Genomic DNA, 17864 nt, shown 5'->3' with positions numbered 1-17864 from the left:
TTGTAGTCTGAAGATTTCTAGCCTGTCCTTTCATATACAGTCCCTAGGCGTGGTCCTGTGTTTTGGAGCTTGGTTAATTTGGTTTGTTCTGTATTTTAGGCTTCAGTATGTGGGGAAGGAGGATGAGGGTTGACAGATATCAGGATTAATTTGTTTCTGGTGACTGTGCCTCGTATACCCTATAATCAATAACATTACAGTTCGTGTAGCTATTCGATAATTACAGGCGAGATGTGAAGTGGCGTGGATAGTGCCCACTGCGGAGGAACTGAGGGGACCAATGCAGAAGGCTACAGTGGAACCACTGAGGTATAGCTGGGTTTCTCTCTAGAACGGCCTCCCAAATGGCACCCTATTCCATTTGTAGTGCACTTCTTTTGACCAGTGTCCCTAATAGGGGCCCTGGCCGAAAGTAGGGCACTGTATAGGGAATGGAGTGCCATTTTGGACAGATCCTATGTATTGTTGTAACTGGCTCAAAAAATGACATTCCACGACTGCAACAATCATTCTTTATGAAGCTATTCATCATCATCTTACAAATGAAATTACAGTAAATCAATGTCATTTTTTAAAAGTTATACTTTGACAAAAACTATGAAACAGCTTGTCTGATTTCATTATTCATTATTATACCTTACTTTTTGTTGAAAATGTGTAGACTGTGGTAATAAAACAATAACAGAATATATGTAATACGTGTGTGTGTGTGTGTGTGTGTGTATGTGTGTGTGTGTGTGTGTGTGTGTGTGTGTGTGGACATGTTTAACTATTCTTGTGGGGACCAGGAGGCCCCACAAGAATAGTAAATTAACACATATTTGACCAACTGGGGCTGTTTTGTTAGTTCCACGAGGTCAAATGCTATTTCTAAGGGATTTATGGTTTAGGTTAGAATTAGTTTTAGGGTTAGAATTACGTTAAGGGTTAAGGTTAGGAGCTAGGGTTAGGTATAGGGTTAAGGTTAGGTTTTTGGATTAAGGTTAGGGTTAATGTTATGGTAAGGGTAAGAGTACGGATTAGGGTTAGGTTTAGGGGTTAGGTAAAATTGGATTTTAAATGGGACTGAATTGTGTGTTTGGTGAGAGTGCGGCAGAATGTTGCCCACAGTCTCTAAGGACGCGCTGAGCCGTGTGTGGCTCCGCGTCTGTGCCAGATCGAGCGAGAGTGAAATAGAGAGAGAGAGAGAGAGAGAGAGATTCATTGTTTGCGCTTCATATCGATCTGACAAAAAAAAAAAATTCTTGAGTCTCTCAATTCTGCATATATTAGGCTACCCAAGCAACAAAAAATAGCACGCAAAAATAATAACACCTTTATCCTTAAAGTAGCCTACCAAACGTAAATGTATCTATATCCATTCTGCCAAGCTGACACAGTCACTGAATGAGTGAACTCCGTTGTGCGCAAAGTGAAGACGGATGTGAAGTGAAGACCCCAAAAGTCCACAGGTGCGCGCGTCCATGGACCTTTACAGATAAATAGCAAACCTATTCTATCACACCTCAAGAACCACACACCTGAGCCCCCATAAACAAACACCCACCGCTGCAGAATCATACACAAACCACCCCCCACCCGCGCAAAAGAAGCGCTCCATATTCCATAGCTCTCTGCCACGCCAAGCCCCTCTCCCGGGCTCTCCGTGCTTGTGATCATCGTACAGTAGATGCACTGCCTCACTTCTCCATCACCGCGCATCATTAGAATAGCAGGGGAGGGGCCGTCTCGGATGACAGTCCCGGCTAGGGGAGGGTGCGGGAGGCGGGACCAGATCAGTGGCCGTTCCACGGCGCTGGCGAGTCTGGGACTAGGGCTGGAGAGATCGCCGGTGAGCATCGTCACCACTCCAGCACCGAGCCTCGTCTGGCCGAACACTGCGCCGTGCACTCGTCGGGATTGCACAACATTCCTGAGAAATATACCTGGTATTTATGGCATGTGGCTGGTAACTTTATTCCTGCTGTACTCTTTCCAAGAAGGTACGTGAAAGACACGCAAACTTTTTCTCTCTCCAATGCAACGTTGAAGTTGTGGTGCATATAGTCTATGTGTGTTTAGTTGTGCTTCAATACATGAGGTCGGGTTGGAATGCGCTAATTTACAAAAGTCACAACTTTAAATTCCCATTTTTTTTTTTAAATGTCAGTTCAAGTCAATGGCCTATCTTCACTTGAATAAAAAAGCTTGATTTGGATGGCCTTCATTTCTTTAAGCCCACTTAGGACGGAGGATGACAATTGGAAGCACTTTTCAGCCACCATCCCTCCTTTCAGATGTATTGATAAAACCAAGGAGACATTATGCAGCTGCGTAAATATGTTGACTTTATTTCGAGAAGTAACAGACAGATTAGCAGTGTGGTCCATATCCCCCTATACGCCGTCTGTGGCAGTTACGATAGGGGAGGTAACACCATTTGCATTTATGCACATCTCGAGTTGTCATGAATATGGAGACACAACAATAGGAGAGGAAGACATGCAGGCGCAAAGATTGCGAGCTGCATGCTGCTACATACTCCAACTGCGTCTCTGAGCTGTAGGACTTTTACCAGAAAAGTAGAAGGGCTGTCGAGTGTACATGTGTTTGCTCTCTTTCCTCTGCCCCATAACAAATAACAGAATGTGTCAGGCTTATGTGTGATTTGTTAATATGGCTTCTTTGGCGTACCAAATTAGTGCGTGTCTGTAAACGATCGTACACTTGAGTGTGTCTGTAAATGAGCGCACCTTATAGTGTGTCTGTAAATGAGCGCACCTTTTAGTGTGTCTGTAAATGAGCGCACCTTATAGTGTGTCTGTAAATGAGCGCACCTTTTAGTGTGTCTGTAAATGAGCGTAACATTTAGTGTGTCTGTAAATGAGCGTAACATTTAGTGTGTCTGTAAATGAGCGTACCTTTTAGTGTCTGTGAAAGACTTTACCTTTTGGTGTGTCTGTAAATGAGCGTACCTTTCAGTGTGTCTGTAAATGAGCGTACCTTTTAGTGTGTCTGTAAATGAGCGTACCTTTTAATGTGTCTGTAAATGAGCGCACAATAAGGGCAACAAAAAAATGGATAGGAGATGTGTAAACTGATGCTGGGGATATTGAACGCTGGGATTTTAGGCAGATAATGTCTCCACTGTTGGCAATTTGCTTCACTTTCTAGAATGACACGGGTCAGCGCATGCAGACACACTCGGATGTTATTATCAGTAGTGTAACTATGCATCCTCCATTTTTCTATGGCCCCAGATTCTACATACTGATTGGATGGAAAAATACTGCAGATCGAGAGGAAGGTTGAATATGGTTTTGATTAAATACTTGCTTCAGATTGAACGCTTGTCAACCATTTCAACAACTTGAACTTAATCTAGTCGATACAATTCAGTCATAAACCCCAAGATATGTTCAAATAAATAAATACATAAATAATTGTAAAAAAAACAAACAAACAAAAAACGTAATTAGGTCTAGGACCACATGCAGATAGGCCCTAACGCTATTCTGTTCATTTTTTTGTGTGTCCATGAGTGGATGTTCTTTTAGACATCAGAAATACATGGCCTATAGCCTTGCAGGCCAACAGTCGGGGATGGTGTGGTGTATGTGTGTGCGTGGTGCTGCTGTTGTGACTAGGGCTTTTTGTGGTGTTTTTGTTGTGTTTAATTGGATTACAGGGTCTTTTAAGATGATGTACTGCACATCGCCTTGTCCCGTGACTGAACAAGATGTACTGTGTGTGTGTGTGTGTGTGTGTGTGTGTGTGTGTGTGTGTGTGTGTGTGTGTGTGTGTGTGTATGGTGAAAGGAGGGAGGGAGCGGAAAGTGGAGCGGAAAGAGTGGAGGCAAGAGATGTAGATAACCAACTTCCATTTAGCATCGTTTTTTCCTTTATTCATTTATTTTTTGTCAACAATCAATTTTGTATTGACTGACTATGCGATTTAACGTAACTCGTATTTGTGTTTTGATTTTAAAGATAAGATTTGATCAGAGAGACATTTTAACCAATAATCTCACATGCATATGCATTAGGACTGCGTATTTTCCTGAGTCGGCCGCGCCTCCATGATGGTTCTCACTTTCGTGGAACGGCACACAACACCCTGTGTTAAATTTGATGGATATCGCTTCCTAACATTCTTGCATGATTTGGTGTTCTCAGACATATACGTTTTCGTTGTAGTTGGTTTCCAGTAGGCTAATTAGTCATTGTAGTGCAATATGAATAACCAGATGTCCCTTAATTGATGCGTCTCGGCCATACCAGCACACATCAACCGCTGGTTGGAAGGGGTGGGGGGGGGGGGGGGGGGGGGGGGGGGGGGGGGGGGGGGGGGGGGGGGGGGGGTTGCGCTCGTTCTTCTTTGTCATGATCTGGAGGGTCGCTTGTCATTTTATGGAAATGTGTTGAGACACAAAAGAAATCAGCAGGGAAAGATGCTATCCGTGCCATCTATTCATCTGGAACAATCAGGCCTATTGGTGATGGCAATTATTGTACATATTTGTTGCAATGTATTAACGTTAAAAAATTATTTGCGATAATTAAAGCCTACAGTTTTATCATTATTATGACTACACAAATTCAAATCACCCAATATTCTGATCAAGACTACGGTTTGTAAAATAATGAGGGAGAGATACTCTAGTTATTTTATCAATTCATTGCTGATTCCGCTTTCCTCCAGTTCAGGCTGACAGGCCTCCAGTCGATTTTAAACCGAATATTGAATGACTGTACAATTACAATTGATATAGGATGAATGTAGGATATAAATAGATTAGTTAACAAATCTAAACAGTAGGGTTTTACGCATGCATATTTCGTTACCCTTACCTTATGGGAGGGGGGGGGGGGGGGGCAGCAATCTTTATTTTAAGGATAAGCACTAGTCAAATAGACGATGTGATGTATGTGGTGGCTGCGATATTATCTTGCCTGCGCCAGATTTTCTGAAGATTTGCCTAAATTAAACACCTTCTATATTATTATTGTGGATATTATTATTGTAAAAAAAAAAATCTGAATAATGATAATTATTATTATTCGTTTTATCAGTGTTTATTAATTTGTGTGTTTAAATAATTGCATTCTTTATGCTGCATTTTGAGGCCATTTTCTAATCTCTGTAATGTCCCTCTCACACACCTCTTTCCCTCTACTCAGTCCCCTTACCGGATGCAATTTGAAAAATTGTTTTACCCAAATGACCATCCCTTCCCAGCTGCGTAATTAGTAGGCTTTGGTTTAAACTGAAACCAAAGCCGGATTTTCAACTGATTTGCAAAAGTAAACCAGTCCATTGACTAGAGGACTGCACTTCTCCCTCCTCATTTGTGTTATGTTTGATGGGATAGCCGTTTCTTGCCATCATCTGCCATCAACGGCGTGTTGCTCTCTGCTCTCCACATAACGTATGGCACTCGTCTGATTTACCACCAAGGCCCGCTCCGGCGGCAGTGTCATTTTGGAATCAAATAAAATACACACAAACTGAGAGGTGAGACGGCAGCATGGGCGCGTAGTAATTGTCTTATGAGCCAGATTCAGAAATAGACTGCCTCGAATTTAATGTAGACCACTGCACTGCGTCGAGGGGTGTTGCGTCTGCGTCCTGGTGATAGGCTAGGCTACTACGTCGCCACGTGTGCCCATTTCCTCACGGTATTATTATCTGACGCCAACTTATGTAATTGAATATACGTTTTTCAATGAAGTTTCTCATGTTGAATCCAATGATGTGGACTCGACCTTACCTGGCCTCTCCTTAGCCATGAGTTATCCCGCAACGAGTCGTCTGAACACCCCCCTCTCTCTCAATTACATTACAATTTAAGGTCTCTCTCTCGCTGAATATAATTGAGCAACAGTAGTCGATCTCTGCGGTTATACACATCTATTCTCCTAAATAACACCTTACCTATGAACTTGTTGTTTGTCTATGAGAAGCACGGCCACAATGATACCACACTCGTGTTAACTCGCATCCCCTCCTCTTGCTCTGGCAAGCAACAGCTGTTTTTACCTTTGAGTGTTTGTGCTGGTGACTTGGCCGGTGAACAGAAAAGCCACGGAGCCTATTCCTCACATTCATGCATAATGTAGGCCTGGGCTAACTTAACCATATGGGGGAAAACTGAAAAAAATGACACAGATAGAAAATGCTGCCTCTCTCCTCTGCTCCTACAATGGGTAACTCACCAATGCCTTTAAAAAAAAAAACACACACACAAATATGAACACAAACGAATGCTCATTTTATGGAGTAAAAAACGATTTGACCTATTTACACTTGACTGTCCAATTGAGTTTGATGACTCAACAGGTATTCTCTCCTGTCTCCACTTTCATAAGATCTGTTGCACCAGGAGAGGAGATGAAAGGAGAGGAGAAGGGGGGAGAATAGGAGAGAGGGTCTAGAGGAGAAGGGGTAGAGGGGGTAGATGGGTTGAGAGGAGAGGAGTTGGGTCATGTGGAGGATAATCTGCTTTAAAGTGACGTGGCCAACTTTTCTTTTCCCTCCTTTGCATCCCTCTTTTCTCTAGCCACCTTGCTTACTATCACTCTGCTTATCTCTGACAGAGAAGGAAGGATAGAGGCTGAAGGGTAGAGGATGAATCACACCCCAAAATCTGACACTCCCTCCACAACTGTGAAAGTCATTCCTTTGAAGAGGGAGAGTGTGGATCCTCAAATGCTGAAATGGTTCCTAATATTCCACTGACACTGCATAATATGGAGAAGGGGTGGGTGTGCGTGCGTGCGTGCGTGCGTGCGCACGTGCATGAGTACGGCAAGGTAATTTCAGTGTGATGCCAATGCATTATCCTTTTCAGTGTCTTTGTGTGTAAAATGGATATCAAATAACATTCACATAATATAACTTCTTCTTGCTCTCCCATACTGGGTTGTACAACATCATTACTACGTTATTGCGGTGTTGTAACTGACCGCAATGACATTAGAGTTATGTTGCCTGAACATATCGAGTATTGTATTCTGTATGATTCACCAGACCCTTAACAGGAACGTTGGGCGTATCCTCGCTTGCCTCTTAGAATGTCTACGTGTATACGCCTGTGTACGTTATTGTGTGTGTGAGAGAGATTTATTGACCTGTGTGCTTGGGATGGTATCAATCTCAGAGACGTGTGTGTGCGTGTGTGTGTGTGTGTGTGTATGTATGGATGAGACAGAAAGAGCTGCATTATGCATAGCGGTTCACCATAGGCAATATCCCTGCCTCTGTGGCATACATATTCATACGCCATTTTCATACTGCCCGCAAAAGGGGGGGGGGGGGGGGGCATAGGAAATGTGCAAATGTGTCTGTGTGTGGAGGGAGGAGAGGCTTGAGTCAAATCTGTCACAGCAACAGAATAAGAGCAGGAGACGGAGTGAAGAGGCTTCGCCCAACAGGAGTGATGTTTTAGGGAACTCACCCAAATGACAATGACCTTCTCCTGTTGTAATCAATGCATTCAGGCTTGAAGAAGGAAGGAAAATATGCCTCTGAAATGGATGAGTGTGCCTAGCTCCCTCTCTCGCTCCTCTCCTCCTCTGCTCCCTTTCTGCCCATGCCAGGGAAAAGGGCGGGCAGCCTGAGGGCATGGAGAACTGTGAGTTAGACGTCGCGTTGGACGTCTCAGAACAAAGAAAGGGAGAATTCGGGTTATTTCAGTCCTCTCTCCCCTCCTTATTTCCACCATTACTCCCTGTTGGATGGGGTACAGACTGGCCCCTTGCTCCAATCCTCAAATCCCAAATCAAGCCCTAGCCTCTACCTCTCCCCCTAGGCATGTCTTGACTTCCTCCTGGTGAAGGCAACATTGTATCATCTCACGTAGCCCTCTGGAAGGTATGATGGATTTTCTGCCATCTTGTTTACATTCATCCATCTTTCAGGGGCTTGATTTGGGATTGGGTACGGGGCTTCTATATCCACTTTTAGGGTGGGGTGGTGTCTTTTCTTTCTTTGGTCTCTCTCTTCTCTTTGCAGTTGTGCTGACAGACCCTGTCAGTCTGGTGAGACACCCCCTGGCTCTCTCTCTGCCAGACCCCAACTGTGGGATTATATTATGACCGTCTTATTTGGGCCTTTCTGCTGGAGGCCACAATCTGTGCTGCATGATGGGAGTCCAGTCCACCACTGTACTGCCCTCTCTGTGTTGTACTGTGCTCAACTGACTGACCTGGATTCGCCAATAGGACAGCAGCACAACAGCCGCTTCATCCACAGTAGCCTGTTTGCTTCCTTCCCAATTAGTTCTATCTGGGAATGCCTCCTACTTGTTTTGATGTTGCTCGGCGGCCACCATTTTTTTATGATGTCACAGCAGGCGTTCACTGTTGTTTATTTGTGGAAAGTCTTTCTGTTAGCTTTTAACATTAAGATTACAGTGATGCTCAATGATGATTCAAGGATTCATTTCTTAACCATTTTGGGCTTTTTCTTTGTTGTTGTAAAACAGCTTTGGGCTAGTAACCGAAAGCTCGCTGGTTCAAATCCCCGAGCTGGCTAGGTGACAAATCTGTCAATGTGCCCTTGAGCAAGGCACATAACCCTAATTGTTCTGGATAGGAGTGTCTGCTAAATGACTAAAATGTAAATGTGAGACTGAAAAGCCAGTGTGGCCCTGTCCATGGTGCTGAAATGGTCTATCGCTCAGAACATGAGCAGTGGGTTTTTTTTGTGTTTTTATATGGCACATGATATGGGCCAAATTGCACTCAACCTAAATTACACCTTTTAGACACAGAGGAACTGCTCCATTTTGGATAGGAGAGGGACCTCACATACACATTCACACACACATGCACTTATGTGCACGCAAGCACATGTACACACTCGCACGCTGTCACCTCTCCTCATACACCTCACACCCCTCATCACTGACCCAACACACTTCCAGCATAAAGCTTGACCTTAAATACCAGTTAGCCTTAACACTGCCCCCCCCCCCCCCCCCCAGCACACACACACACACACACACACACACACACACACACACACACACACACACACACACACACACACACACACAGTGACCCCCCTGTACTCTGTTAGTAGTGCCCCTTAACCCTTCCCTGGCCCTGATTTAAGCTGACCCACACACATACACACACCAGGGGAGTGGGAAAGAGGCCTTCCATGGTAGTTCGATTACCAGGGCGGAGAGACTGTGTGTGTGTTAAATGCGAAAAGAGATTATATGGATTAAACTCTCTGCGTCTGGCATGCAAATTCAAATCACACAACCTATCCTGCCATGTACTGGAGGACTATAATAGGGGAGAGAGAGAGAGAAAGGATGAGACACAGGGTAGGATGGATTGAGAGTGGTGGGGAGAGAAAAAAGAAGGAGAGATGAAAGATATTGAGAGTGAGGAAGGGAGAGAACAAAGATGTTGCAAAGAATGAGAGGAGCAAGAGAAGGGGGAGAGGGATGAATGAATGGAGAGAGAGAGCCACCCTTACCTACAGTGTCTTTGGAAAGTATTCAGACCCTTTGACTTTTCCCACATTTTGTTAGGTTACAGCCTTATTTTAAAATGTAAAAAAAATATATATGTTTTTCCCCTCATGGATCTACACACACTACCCCATAATGACAAAGCAAACATATTTTTTTCATTTTTTTTGCTATTTAAAAACAATTCCAAATGGAAATATAAAATGTACGAAAGCATTCAGACCCTTCACTCAGTACTCTGTGGAAGCACCTTTGCAGCGATTACAGACTTGAGTCTTCTTGGGTATGACGCTACAAGCTTGGCACACCTGTATTTGGGGAGTTTCTCCCATTTTCTCTGCAGATCCTCTCAAGCTCTGTCAGGTTGGATGGGGAGCATTGCTGCACAGCTACTTTCAGGTCTCTCCAGAGATGTTCAATCGGGTCCAAGTCTGGGCTCTGGCTGGGCCACTCAAGGACATTCAGAGACTTTCTTTGGTAATAAAAGCCTCTCCAGCTTTGTCTTGGCTGTGTGCTTAGGGTGATTGTCCTGTTGGAAGGTGAACCTCCACCTCAGTCTGAGGTCATGAGTGCTCTGTGGCAGGTTTCCGTAAAGGATCTCTCTGTACTTTGCTCCGTTCATTTTTGCCTCAATCCTTCCAAGTCCCTGCCGCTAAAAAACATCCCCACAGCATGATGCCACCACCATGCTTCACCATAGGGATGGTGCCAGGTTTCCTCCAGACGTGATCCTTGGCATTCAGGCCAAAGTGTTCAATATTGGTTTAATCAGACCAGAGAATCTTGTTTCTCATGGTCTGAGTCCTTTAGGTTTCTTCTGACAAACTTCAAGCTGGGTGTCATTTGCCTTTTACAGAAGAGAGGCTTCCGTCGGGCCACTCTACCATGAAGCCCTGATTGCTGGAGTGCTGCAGAGATGGTTGTCCTTCTGAAAGTTTCTCCTATCTCCACAGAGTAAGTCTAGAGCTCTGTCAGAGTGACCATCCGGTTCTTGGTCACCTCCCTGACCATGGCCCTTCTCTACCGATTGCTCAGTTTGGCTGGGCGGCCAGCTCTAGGAAGAGTCTTGGTGGTTCCAAACTTCTCACATTTAAGAACGATGGAGGCCATTGTGTTCTTGGGGACCATCAATGCTGCAGAAATGTTTTGGTACCCTTCCCCAGATCTGTGCCTCGACACAATCCTGTCTCGGAGCTCTGCGGACAATTCCTTCAACCTCATGGCTTGGTTTTTGATCTGACGTGCACTGTCAACTGTGGGACCTTATATAGACAGGTGTGTGCTTTTCCAATTCATATCCAATCAATTGAATTTACCACAAGTGGATTCCAATCAAGTTGTAGAAACATCTCAAGGATGGGAATAGGATGCACCTGAGCTCAATTTCGAGTCTCATAGCAAAGGGTTTGAATAGTTATGTAAATTTGGTTTTTCTGTTCTCTATTTTAATACATTTGCAAACATTTCTAAAAACCTGTTTTTGCTTTGTCATTATGGGGTATTGTGTGTAGATTGATGAGGGAAAAAAATATTTCATCAATTTTAGAACAAGGCAGTAATTTAACAAAATGTGGGAAAAGTCAATGGGTCTGAATACTTTCCAAAGGCACTGTAGTGAGGGCTGTATCCCTATCTCAGCCTTTCAATACCCTCCCATCACGTGTGTCAAGTTTTTCATTCTGTTTGTGCTGTACCAGAGGTCACTTGGCTTTTGTTTGTTAATATTTACACTATATATGCAAAAGTATACGACCACCCCTTCAAATTTGTGGATTTGGCTAGTTCAGCCACACCTGTTGCTGATAGGTGTATACAATAGAGCACGCAGCCATGCAATCTCCATAGACAAACATTGGCAGTAGAATGGCCTTCCTGGAGAGCTCAGTGACTTTCAACGTGGCACTGTCAAGTCAGTTCATCAAATTTCTACCCTGCTAGAGCTGCCCCAAACAACTGTAAGTGCTGTTATTATACTCCTAATGATCGGCTAGGAAAAGCTATGAAAAGCCAACTGACATTTGCTCCTGAGGTGCTGACTTGCTGCACCCTCGACAACTACTGTGATTATTATTATTTGACCATGCTGGTAATTTATTAACATTTGAACATCTTGGCCATGTTCTGTTATAATCTCCACCCGGCACAGCCAGAAGAGGTCTGGCCACCCCTCATTGCCTGGTTCCTCTCTAGGTTTCATCCTAGGTTTTGGCCTTTCTAGAGGGTTTTTTCCTAGCCACCGTGCTTCTACACCTGCATTGCTTGCTGTTTGGGGTTTTAGACTGGGTTTCTGTACAGCACTTTGAGATATCAGCTGATGTAAGAAGGGCTATATAAATACATTTGATTTGATTTGAATTTGATTTGTTATTGAGAAGTGGAAACATCTTGGAGCAACAACAGCTCAGCCGTGAAGTGGTAGGCCACACAAGCTCACAGAACAGGGCCATAAAATTCATCTGTCCTCAGTTGCAACACTAACTGCCGAGTTCCAAACTACCTCTAGAAGCAACGTCAGAACAATAACTGTTTATCGGGAGCTTCATGAAATGGGTTTCCAGGCCGAGCAGCTGCACACAAGCCTAAGATAACCATGTGCAATGCTAAGCGTCGGCTGGTGTGGTGGAAAGCTCGCCGCCATTGGACTCTGGAGCAGTGGAAACACGTTCCCTGGAGTGATGAATCATGCTTCACCATCTGGCAGTCTGATGGACAAATCTGAGTTTGGAGGATGGCAGGAGAACGCTACCAGCCCCAATGCATAGTGCCAACTGTAAAGCTTGGTGGAGCAGGAATAATGGTCTGGGGTCATTTTTCATGATAGGCCCCTTAGCTCCAGTGAAGGGAAATCTTAACACTAGAGTATACAATGATATTCTAGATTATTCTTTGCTTCCAACTTTGTGGCAACAGTTTGGGTAAGGTCCTATTTCAGCATGACAATGCCCCATGCACAAAGCAAGGTCCATACAGAAATGGTTTGTCGAGATCGGTGTGGAAGAACTTGACTGGCCTGTACAGAACCCTGACCTCAACCCCACTGAACACATTTGGGATAAATTTGGGTGCTGGCTGCGAGCCAGGCCTAATTGCCCAACATCACTGCCCAACATCAGTGCCCAACCTCACTAATGCTCTTGTGGCTGAATGGAAGCATGCCCCGCAGCAATGTTTCAACATCTAGTGGAAAGCCTTCCCAGAAGAGTGGAGGCTGTTATAGCAGGAAAGGGTGGACCAACTCCATATTAATGCCCATGATTTTGAAATGAGATGTTCGATGAGCACGTGTCCACATACTTTTGGCCAGGTAGTGCATGATTTGATGCTGTCCACGTCGCACCATTCTAAGAGAACCACTCTCCGAACACAATGAAGACACGCAAACAACAATAACAACAAAAACATCTGTAACAAACGGAAAACCAAACATCCATCCTGGTCCCTTCACTAACAATGAGACTTAATGGTGGGCGAGCGTCCCAAAGCCTTGGCCCCGCTCTTTTAAAAAGCCACTGGCAGACACACACAGCAGCACAAACAGTTGCCAGAGTGACCCCTGTGCCCTATGCCAAGGTCACTGCTGTACTCTGAGTCATGTAGTGTATATAGGAGAGGTCCATAAACATACTAGGCTTAACTGTTACACATCAATTCATCGCTTTCCAATGAATCTGTGAAATTAATTTGATGTGATCTGTAACATTTGTATTGTGTCAAAATGTTAAGTAAACCCCTTGAATTCCCCCCCCCCCCCCCCCATAGCTCTTTTAATGATTTTCCTAATGCTAATTTGGTTCAACATCAATGCACAGGCCTAGCTGTAAGGTTATCTGCTGTGCTGTAGATCCCCTCCTAAATCTACCTTGATGAGGCTTCTAGCCGCCACTTCCATTCACTGCTATTCGTCCCGGGCCATTCAGAGTGAAAAAGATGGGGCTAATCCGGCCATTGTCGACACAAACTGGGGAAGAGGATTAATTATATATCATTGACTCAGAAGAAATTATCCCTAAACCCCCCCCCCAAACTCTAAAAAGACGTCTAGCTGCTTCCCAGGAGACACTGCCAGGGGGGGATGTTTTAGGGATGTAGCTCCCCTAAGACGATTAATTGAAGCGGCGGCTTGTGAAAGCCATAGTGGTTGCAAAGCAGCCCTCCAGGGTTGTGGTTGGAGATATGCTGAAGGTTTCTCTGTGATGATATAGACGTGAGATGGGTGGAACTGGCAGACTAGGTATTGTTCTAACAGCCTCATGGCTTCTTCGTTTTGACCCATTTCACCTCCAAATCAGACGCCGGTTTAAGGAAGGGCTCTCTTTGGGCTCATCTTAGACGACTGATATTATGTTAATGCTTTGCAGAGGATTGTTCACTACTGTTTGGCAGTCAGGTCGCCCGTTTCGTTTTAAGGTGGATCGGAGAGGCACACTTGAGTCACACGAACACAAACACGTGCGTGCGAGTCACGTGTCAGTCACCCTGATCAAAGTCGATGCCCAGGTTAATTTGAGTTATTGTACAGAGCAACTTGCCAAATCAAGTGGACTGTGTTCATCAGCCTATAGCAGAGCGTCTAACTGTGTGGCTTCACTCCAGCTTATCATAACGGAGTTACATGTAGATGAAAATAAATGATGAATATATTACGTCAGGTCATTTGCCTAATGGAGAAATAGTAATTGATTCTATTTTTGGGAACTGCTGTGCTGACCTGATGGAAATCTCTAGAAGATAACCTAGTTTGGAGATTGGCAGGTGGCTGCCCACACGTTGGCTGTGTGGGTGTGTGTGTATGTGTGTGTGGATGTGGCCCAGATACAGCTTTCCTTTGTGTGTGTGTATTATCCTGACCGTGTCTCTCTCTCCCCATCACAGTGAACAGTGAGGATGTGGTCTCGACGCGGCTGTACTTTGTAAACGCCTCCCTGCAGCGGGTGACCTTCTCCAGCTCGGTCGGGGTGTCCCTGCCCTGCCCGGCGGGCGGCGCACCCCATGCCGTCCTGCGCTGGTACCTGGCCACCGGCGACGACATCTACGATGTGCCCCACATCCGCCACGTGCACGCCAACGGCACCCTCCAGCTCTACCCTTTCTCGCCCTCCGCCTTCAACAGCTACATCCATGACAACGACTACTTCTGCACCGCAGAGAACCAGGCCGGCAAGATCCGCAGCCCCAGCATCCGCATCAAAGCAGGTCAGACTCAGACTGAACAGAAGCAGCCTCTTCCAGGGGAGCCTTAGACAGACAGACATACAGACATACAGTACACACTTCTAGGGGAGCCTTAGATAGGACCAGACAAGGAGACACAGCTTCACCTGTACAACCCAACTGAACACTGTTCTGGGGGCAAACAGAAACACAGCGTCTTCACAAAGAATGAGAGGAGGATGAGCATAAGAGAAAGGCTGCCCGGGAAGAGGTTGGGAAACAAAAAGAAAATGCTTTCTCATATGGGTTGACGCTGTACTCTCAGCACTATTCTAAGAGAACCCACTCCCCAAACACTATTAATAAAAGACACACAAATAACACTAACAACAAAAACAGCTGTAGCAAACGGTAAACCCAACGGCGTCCATAATGGTACCCTAAATAACAGTAAGACTCAGTGGGGGGGCGAGCGTCCCAAAGCCTTGACCCTGCTTCTTTAAAATGCCACTGGCAGACACACGCACAGCGGCACAGACAATTGGCAGAGTGACTCCAGTGCCCTGTGCCAAGGTCACTGCTGGTCTGTGGGGCTGGCCCCGCTGCAATGGGAGATTTCACACATACGCACCCGCACGCACACACACACACACACACACACACACACACACACACACACACACACACACACCACACACACACCAGCCTGTCCCCTGCTTATGCCAGCAGGCCTCCTGTCTCCCAGTCTCTCCATCTGTCCATGGACTGGAAAGTCCCCCAACTACACACACACACACACACACACACACCGTTTTTGTCAAGCTAGCTCTTCTGGGTAGCTGTGCCAGGGCTTTTACTGTAGCTGGAATGGGAATGAGTTTAAACATGAGGGATTGAACAGAGTTGCACTCGAGGTGAAATATTGTCGGTGTTTTAGCTCACGTTCAGCGTCATATTCAATGAACAATCTGCGTCTTGAAAATCAGAACAACAGCCATTAAAAGATGTATGAGATCAAATCAAACATATCCAATAGCGATTCAGTTTTTAACAGTTTGCTTGCCAAATTCATGGCCAAATGAAGACAAACCTCCCTCCCTCCCCACACCACACCCCTTATGGTATTTCTGCCCAGAAGGACCCTCGTCCCATCGGCTGTAGAGTGACCTACCAACCAGCGTCTGTGTAGGGCAACCTTCCCTGCAAAATAATTACCCCAATTAATCAAATAAGTGCTGAGTCTGTGAACAACCACCAACCGTCACGCCCACACCCAACTCTGCAGCACCTCAACTGCAGCACTCAGGAGTCGCCTGTGTATTCTGCCACTACTGCCACACACCTTCACAGAACGCACACACACAAATACACACACACACACAGACACACACAGACACACACACACACACACACACACACACACACACACACACACAGACACACACACTCACATTCACATTCACATTCACATTTACATTCACATACTGCAGTTGCCATGGGCGACGGGCAGGGCGTGAGCGGCAGGGTGTGGTGCGTCCCGTCTCAGGTGGCGTCGGAGACTGATGACAGCTGACAGCTCACAGTGTGACACCCTCCCTCCCTTCATCTCTCCACCCCCCCTCCAATTCCCCCTCCCCTCCCGTGCATGCTGATTCTGTGCCAATAAAAGCACTGGTATCTGTGTGGATCGCTGTCCATTCATGAAAATCGCTGTTTGTTTTCTTTCTCTTGTTTCTCCCTCCCTCTCTTATCGTCAAAGTCCTGACCCCATATCCCTTGTCAAAGCCAGTCTCTCACATATTTTCATCATTGGCATTTGACAGACATATCTAATGATACTGAAGATGCTTCCATCAGTGGTTAAGGGCGCTGTACTGCAGCGCCAGCTGTGCCACCAGAGACTCTGGGTTCGCACCCAGGCTCTGTCGTAACCAGCCGCGACCGGGAGGTCCGTGGGGCGGCGCACAATTGGCCTAGCGTCGCCCGGGTTAGGGAGGGTTTGGCTAGTAGGGAAATCCTTGTCTCATCGCGCACCAGCGAGTCCTGTGGCGGGCCTGGCGCAGTGCGCGCTAACCAGTGCTGCCAGGTGCACGGTGTTTCCTCCGACACATTGGTGCGGCTGGCTTCCGGGTTGGATGGCGCTGTGTTAAGAAGCAGTGCGGCTTGGTTGGGTTGTGTATCGGAGGACGCATAACTTTTAACCTTCGTCTCTCCCGAGCCCGTATGGGAGTTGTAGCGATGAGACAAGATAGGAGCTACTAAAACAATTGGATACCACGAAATTGGGGAGACATTTTTTTTTAAATAGATGCTTCCATTGGCTCTCATAGGAGGCCTTCCCATCCATCGCTAGTCATGTAGCGCATCCCTATTCTGCTTTAAAACGTCCTCTCTTTCCTCGTTACACATTTGCTCCTCTGCTGCTCTCCGCCCCTCCTTGTCCTCTCCTCGCCCCATGAACAGTGAATAGACACACCGAATAACATGACAAAACATGAACATTAGGCTTAGCCATCATATGACAGTTGGCATTGATAAGTGTCATTAACCAGGTTTCCATCCGACCTTTTTACGCGAGATAAGTACATGTCAGGTAAAAAAAGGTCACGACAGGTCTGGTGGTAATAGCAAATGTCGACCAAAAACAAAGTACGCCAGACAAGGTGGGATATTTTTGTGCCGGTTAAATGAATATAGGGAGATATGGTGGTGGAGACACTTGTATGTGGAAATGTTGATATAATAACAATCATATTAACGTAAACTTGGAGTCACGCAATGACATATGTGGTCCTCCCACTATGACTCGGGAAAGCATGCAGTTCATTAGGATACAGATGAAATAAAGGATGATGAACTTCACAGGGTGGTGAAAGTGCACGGTGATGAGCTTGATGCTCCATTCCAATAAATGTCGAGGGCCTTATTCTGGCCACATGATGATACAGTAGATGCTTGGCTGCCTTTTGACAAATTCAAATAATCTCGCTCTTTTGTCCATAATAATCTGATTATGTAGGCTATACCCGCACTGTATCTGCGAGCTGTTGGCTAGAGCTCAAGTGCCATTACCAGAGTGGGTACATTTACTACATAATGCAATATTGTTTCGTGCCTAAACCATCAGTAGAGATGAAAATGCGATGGAAACCCAACTTCTTAAGGATCGGCGTCCCGTCAACGGGACAGTTGTTAATCATGCAGATTGTTATGTCAAGATCGCAGATTTTAGAGAAACAACAAATGT

At 45.6% G+C, this 17864-nt stretch overlaps 1 protein-coding gene across 5 annotated transcripts in view; it reads left to right on the top strand.

Moving 5' to 3' along the window:
• Window positions 1-1794: 1794 nt before the first annotated feature.
• Window positions 1795-17864, top strand: part of LOC110507059 (Down syndrome cell adhesion molecule-like protein 1 homolog) — a 159901-nt gene continuing 143831 nt past the window's right edge. For 4 of the 5 annotated variants that reach the window (XM_036964925.1, XM_036964924.1, XM_036964923.1 and 1 more), the window contains exons 1-2: window positions 1804-1982; window positions 14339-14659. In XM_036964925.1, coding sequence (XP_036820820.1) covers window positions 1940-1982; window positions 14339-14659 — 364 coding nt within the window. In that variant the 5' untranslated portion in view covers window positions 1804-1939. Of the gene's footprint in view, window positions 1983-14338; window positions 14660-17864 lie in introns of all 5 variants that reach the window. The other variant, XR_005039977.1, reaches the window with a different exon arrangement.

The sequence above is a fragment of the Oncorhynchus mykiss genome, chromosome 27, assembly GCF_013265735.2.
Source record: "Oncorhynchus mykiss isolate Arlee chromosome 27, USDA_OmykA_1.1, whole genome shotgun sequence".
In the NCBI taxonomy this organism is placed as follows: Eukaryota; Metazoa; Chordata; class Actinopteri; order Salmoniformes; family Salmonidae; genus Oncorhynchus; species Oncorhynchus mykiss.
The sequence above is the reverse complement of the archived record's forward strand: the minus strand, read 5'-3'. Positions and strand labels throughout refer to the sequence as shown.